The sequence below is a fragment of the Centruroides sculpturatus genome, unplaced genomic scaffold (genome assembly GCF_000671375.1).
Source record: "Centruroides sculpturatus isolate CEXI.00-Female unplaced genomic scaffold, Cexi_2.0 scaffold959, whole genome shotgun sequence".
Taxonomy (NCBI): Eukaryota; Metazoa; Arthropoda; class Arachnida; order Scorpiones; family Buthidae; genus Centruroides; species Centruroides sculpturatus.
This window is the reverse complement of record NW_019385195.1, coordinates 284,740-290,761: the sequence shown is the minus strand read 5'-3', so window position 1 is coordinate 290,761 and position 6,022 is coordinate 284,740. Positions and strand designations below refer to the sequence as shown.

Genomic DNA, 6,022 nt, shown 5'->3' with positions numbered 1-6,022 from the left:
TTTATTTTCTTTTATTCAATCCCATAATCATTACTGATACACAGTACGTTCTTAGAGTAATTGTGAGTCTTAAGATAAATATAAAAAACTTTTGTGGCATAAAGTAAAATGTGATTATTATTAAAGAAAACTGACTCACTCACAAAATAAATATAAAAATATTTTAGTTAGCTTTTTACAGTATTAAAACAGTTTAAATGCTTTCTTATCTAATAATTAATCAGATGTAAAAATATTTTTTTATTACAAAAATTGATTAATAATCAGTATAAGAAAAATGTATTCAGAAAGAAGATAGGTGAATTTTTTGTCCCACTTTATCTTCTTTTGCAGTGAGCTTGTCTTTTCCATAGTTACTTTGTGTGCTAATTAAGGCCATGAATTCTAGTTCTCTGATATCTAGATATTGTAAATATTCTTAGCATTTGAGTCAGTTTTAAAATGGGGGCTTTAGTAGTTTACATTAACTTTACTAAAATATTTTATTCTTTTTCCTTATATTAATATATATATATTTATACATTATTAATATTGACTATTTTCATTTTCCACATTTTACATATTTAATAATTCTATCAAATATTAATTTTGGTAATAGAATAAATGTTATGTTCAAAAACTAAAATAAATAAACTACCAAATTATTGATTTGGATACAAATATCTGAAATATTCATACATAGATCTTTCTTGAAAAATTGTTGCTTAAAAAGTAACAACATAGATAATACATTATACATAGCATACATATAAATATTGTTAAAATTAATTGTCAAATTTTAATTTCTGAATTTTTATGCATACTCTATCTCTCTCTTATAGTTTAGCCATTACAATTTTTTAAATTAATGTTGTTGTTACAGTTTGTTTTACATAACTTAATCAGTTTTATACAACACTGAACCATTAATTATGCAGTAAGAGCAAAGCAGATTTATACAAGTTTATATATTTGAATAAATAGCAATTATAATTTGTTTTNTTTGTTTTAGAAACATTATCAAATTTTATAATTGCAATGTTTGTTTGAGCATTAATAATAATAATAATAATAATAATGAGTGAAGTAAATGAATTTGTTTTGTTATTTGCGTTTCATTGAGAAATTACAAATGTTCCCAAGGCAAAGACGACTTCGAAAATAAAAACGGGTCAAGCGAACCAAAACAGAAAGTAAGGCAAATTACCACCTGGCGGAGAGATTGGTGGAGAATTTACACGAGGAGTTTGTTTAATTTTAGAGAGTAACGTTTGTAAAAAGAGCAACAGAGGGCAACAAACTGCACGGGATGACCTCCGCGGTGTCGGAACGAACGAAGCGCCATCCCTTCACCATCACGTGGTTCCTTATATAACGCAGTAGCATTCGGTGGGATTCATTACGTAAAGAGAAAGCGAACGGAGCCTGCGCAGTGCTCGAGTTGTGTGACAATCGCGAGCCATACTATGATGAACAGTAGCTGATAGTTATTCACGTAGTCAACAACCATGTACGGACACATGTTCGGTGAGAGAGGCGAAGAGAATGTGGATCTACTATTAGGTCTAGCAGATTCTCTCGTGAGCGAAGGTAAAGTAACACAAGCTATCGACGTGTATAGCAGAGCTTACCGTATCGGATCTGTGTCGCCAGAAAGACTAGGGAGTTTAGTAGAAGCTATGGTCGAAGTTGCCAGAGAGCGTGCGTCTGATACTTGGAACTCTTCCCTGCCTAGACATGACATTTTTCTATGTTCGCTCTGCCAAAGTATGTACGTCGATCCAGTCACTATCCCTTGCGGTCACACTTACTGCAAGAGATGCCTGGCTAAAGATTGTTATCCAAAGACATGTAAGAAGTGCGGTGTTTCGCACGCTCAGAGTCAGTTAACTCCTCTTAAATCGAACGTTTTGATTACGACAGTTCTAGACAAGTGGAAAAATAATGAAATGAAAGCTGCTAAATTAAGACTCGAAGGTTGTGAACTGTTTCAGAGAGGAGAGGCCATTGCCGCTTTAGAGAAATACAGAGAGGCGTTCGACCTCGGTGAGTGTATATTTTCTCTACTTAAATAATAAGTACAGGTATTCGATTTTCTTTCGCACGCAATTATTCGCTTGATTTTTAACTTAATTCCTTCTAAAAAATATATTTTATAATAATAAGTATTAACGATATATATACAGTATTTAACGCGCTTTAACCGAAAAATTTATTATTTATATTTCGGTTAAATAAAATATAACGCGTGTTCTAATATGGTGTCAAATTATTAATGAAATTGAAGTGGTATTTAATTTTGAATTCAAATCATTTTGAAAATGGAGATCCCGCGTCGCTTTCTATTGGTGAACTTTTGACCAATGAGGCGCGTCTTATTATGAAAAGTGCTTATACAAGTTGATAGAGGGTCACGTGACGAATGCGAGTCCTTGTCCTCGCTACGGTAGCGGATCTTATACAACTATCCCTTAAGGCAAGTCAAAGTTCGAACACGTGTACAAGATTTCGATAATAATAACCCAGTGTTTAAGCGTCTAGACTGTTTATCGAAATTATTTTCGTTGTTATCGCTATACAGAAATAAAGAATCTTCGCAAGAAACACTAGTTTCATTATTATAAGAATTTTTTCGATTTTTTTTATGACTTAAATAATGATGTAATTAGTTTAAGGAAGAATAGTCAATAGAAGGTTTAAATTAACATATTGGAAATTTTAAACGAATGAAGAAGCGGCTTTATTTTAATGAAAAATTTAAGAAATGCGTCTTTAAAAGATTTCCTTGTTTCTATTCGGGTTAAAAATTATAAAGTATTATATAAGTAGTTGTTTTCCCGAAACTAACCCTTACGTAACTAGCACTCTAGAGCTTTGCGTCATCATGCGCTTGATTTGCAGATTTACGGTTTCTTTTATTTATTTATTTATTTATTTCTTAAGAACACGTGCGGAATTATTGCAGTAATATACTGTATATATAAGTTCTATTTAAATCATTACTTAAATTAACTAATTAAATGTTTTATTTAATATATGTAAAAATTATATATATATTTATGCATGGTAGAATGCAAAATATTCAAGTGACGAAATGAGGTTGCATAATTGTTTCGTTGACAAAAAGTTTGCCGTATCTCTCTCTCTCTATTGCCAACTCACGGTTCACATACGCGGATTTTCGGTCGATCCGCTACACGTGTCGAACTTCGATCACGTGATAGCGGGGAGGATTAAACGGAATTGTTTACGTGTTCTTGTCATTCTGATAGCGTGACTTTCCGTGTTCGCTAGTTAAACATCACAAGGTTAAATCATATTTTTAAAAATGCCACCCCGATTGTCGCATTTGTTCACATACGTGGGGTATTTTCTACTCCCAAATTATTTATAATCGAATATATAATTAGAAAATTTTCGTGTCTAATACTTCCTTGATTAATTAATTATCTAATTAAAAAAAAAAAGCCGAAAATTAGAGACGGAAAATAAAATTGTTGGAGTGAAGATTGTTAGGTTTTGAGTCATCGACACTTTTAAAACTACTTGTTAACGCGTAACAGGAAGATGACGAATTTTTTTTTGCCTTGTTGGACCGTATTAAAAGGTCTGATACTGTATTGTTATCAATAGCCTACAACACCGAGGGAGGTAACACAATTTCCAGTCTGTCGGAATTGTAAGCAAAGCGGTCATCTTAACTATTATCGTTATATAATGACACTTTCGCTTTGTTGATTTTTCTCGTTACGGTGTATATCGTCGACGTAGGTGTATATCAGCATTAAATGTCGACTAGAAATCCGCTGAAAGTCATAATAATTTAAAATATTAAAAAATAAAAAAAAAATAATAATAATATACGCCCAATTTTACATTGGGGCGAAATTGTCTCTACTTTTTCCCTCTTTTTTTTTCGCCGTTTTGAATATTATTTCCGGGGCGTTGGTTTCTTCGGCTACATTTTAAATATATATATGTATATAAGTACGTATATACATATATATTATATATTATAACTTGTAATTATATAAGAAATAAAGGTTTAAGTGTATTTAAAAGTCCTTATATAAGGCTCTGGATGTAACTTATATAAAACTTAACTTATATAACGAATTTTTTGAATATTATTACTGTATTAAAAACTCGTATGTAAAGGATAAAGTAAAATAAAATGATTATTGCCGTTTTATTTCTTTTGAATAATTTATTTTCTGTCGCCATCGCGAAACGATCGGTGACGGACTATAGCATTGACGTCACACACGTGCGGCACGTGGCAAGGTTAAATTTGAAACTGTGTTAGAGGCGATTCTTTTCCTTCTCTCCCTATTCTTAAATTTAAAAAAATAATAATAAAAATAAGAATCGAGGGCTCGTAACCCGTAAAGGCGGATTAACGTGTATAAACGAAAGGTCACCAGGGGCATCTATTTCTAGTTAGATTATCGATTTAAGAGAAATAATTTCTCGCCTTTGACTCGTCTGCAGCCATTTCCGCTGTTTTCAGACAGATTTTTCAAATCATTTCTATTGTAATTCGTGTATACGATCTTTAGAAAAATCACATTTAATTAATATAATGCATTTTATTTAATAAAATATATATAAATCGATGAAATTTATCTGTGGTGGTTTATAACGACGTTATTAAAAATATAAAATATAGGAAATAAATAATTACAACAATTATCTTAAATTATATAGTCGAATATAAGGTTTAATTATCGTATTAATATATATTTTTTTAATAAATAATAATAATAATAAAAAATTTAATATCAAAAATCCGATCTAACTATTCTGTCGTTATTTGTTTTCCTTAAACGATATAACGCGAAAGCGCATGCGTAACTTCTAATTACGTCATGTGACCGACTCTTTTCGGCACGTGGACGACCGTTGCTATGGCAATGTGCGCCTTTCGAGTTCATGTGGAAGGAAAACAATTTGCGTTACGTCACGGATACTTTTTTTATTATTTTATTTCCTTCTTATTTTCTATCCAATATTTCCTCGCATTTGAAAATAAATCTAATTTGAAATATATCGACTACAGTCTTAAGATTTCTACGATTTATTATATATAATCATTTTCATTTAGATGCGTATTTTTAGTCGAATAATTCTTTAATAAATAGAACAAATGACAATGAATGGTCAATAGAAAGTAGGACTTTTGTCCGCTTTGAGGCTAAATTATAATATTTGTTTGTCTTCTCCATTGTTCCTTTTTATTCAAAATAGTATTGAAATGTTTAATTCTTTGGAATTAACATCAGATATTAACAGTGTACGTGGCACACAGCGCATTTATTTTGTTCTGTAGCTTGGAAAACCGATCAATTCTGCTAATTTTTCCTCGTAACATGATTCGGATAAAATACACACATAAGCTTAATATATATATATTTACAAATCGTCCCACTTGATATATACACTTTTTTGGTCTATCAACAGGTGGAAAGTACATTTGTCACTCTTCTTTCAGAAATTGTTTATAAAATCATACTTCAGAAGGATGTTTCTGCAATTCAGTTTAAACAATTTATATTAAATTTTATAAATAGAAAATATTTTCCCAGTCACTTGTGTGTGTGTTTTTTAATTTTTTTTTTGTCTTGGATAAAATTGTATACAAGAAATCACGTATTAAAGATCTGGGGATTACTTTGATAATCTTGTCTAACTATAGCATTTATTGTTATGAATATAAGCATTTTTTTTTTTTTAATATCAGCGACTTAAAACATTCAAATGATCAGTAAAAAATATAAAATATTTTTTATTTAGAGATCATATCAGATTCTATATTATATAACATAATATATGAAGATGTATTCTATCTATAGATTGAAATGATAAGAAATCTGTCATCATATAAAATTATAAGGTTAGATAGGTATTAAGGCTATTTTTATAGATATGAAAATATGTTTACGTGTAAACACATAGATATATATATATATATTTATTTAAATGCTGTTGTATATAAAATAAAGTACGAATCGCTGTAAAATTGCCAGTTTAAGAAAAGATGTAT

At 30.1% G+C, this 6,022-nt stretch overlaps 2 protein-coding genes across 2 annotated transcripts in view; both read left to right on the top strand.

Annotated features, from left to right (window-relative positions):
• LOC111635990 (LON peptidase N-terminal domain and RING finger protein 3-like) overlaps positions 1-6,022 on the top strand; it is a 44,073-nt gene that overhangs the window by 6,755 nt on the left and 31,296 nt on the right. Inside the window, exon 2 of the mRNA XM_023381141.1 lies at positions 1,543-2,025. Within this exon, the coding sequence (XP_023236909.1) occupies positions 1,543-2,025 (483 nt within the window). The remainder of the gene's footprint in view (positions 1-1,542; positions 2,026-6,022) is intronic.
• LOC111635989 (LON peptidase N-terminal domain and RING finger protein 3-like) lies at positions 1,122-3,930 on the top strand. The gene has a single exon (XM_023381140.1). The coding sequence runs from the start codon at positions 1,488-1,490 to the stop codon at positions 2,052-2,054; it is 567 nt and encodes a 188-aa protein (XP_023236908.1). The 5' UTR covers positions 1,122-1,487; the 3' UTR covers positions 2,055-3,930.

Excerpts from the sequence above, each read along its gene's own strand:
- LOC111635989 (XM_023381140.1), top strand. The coding sequence starts at position 1,488 with ATGTACGGACACATGTTCGGTGAGAGAGGCGAAGAGAATGTGGATCTA.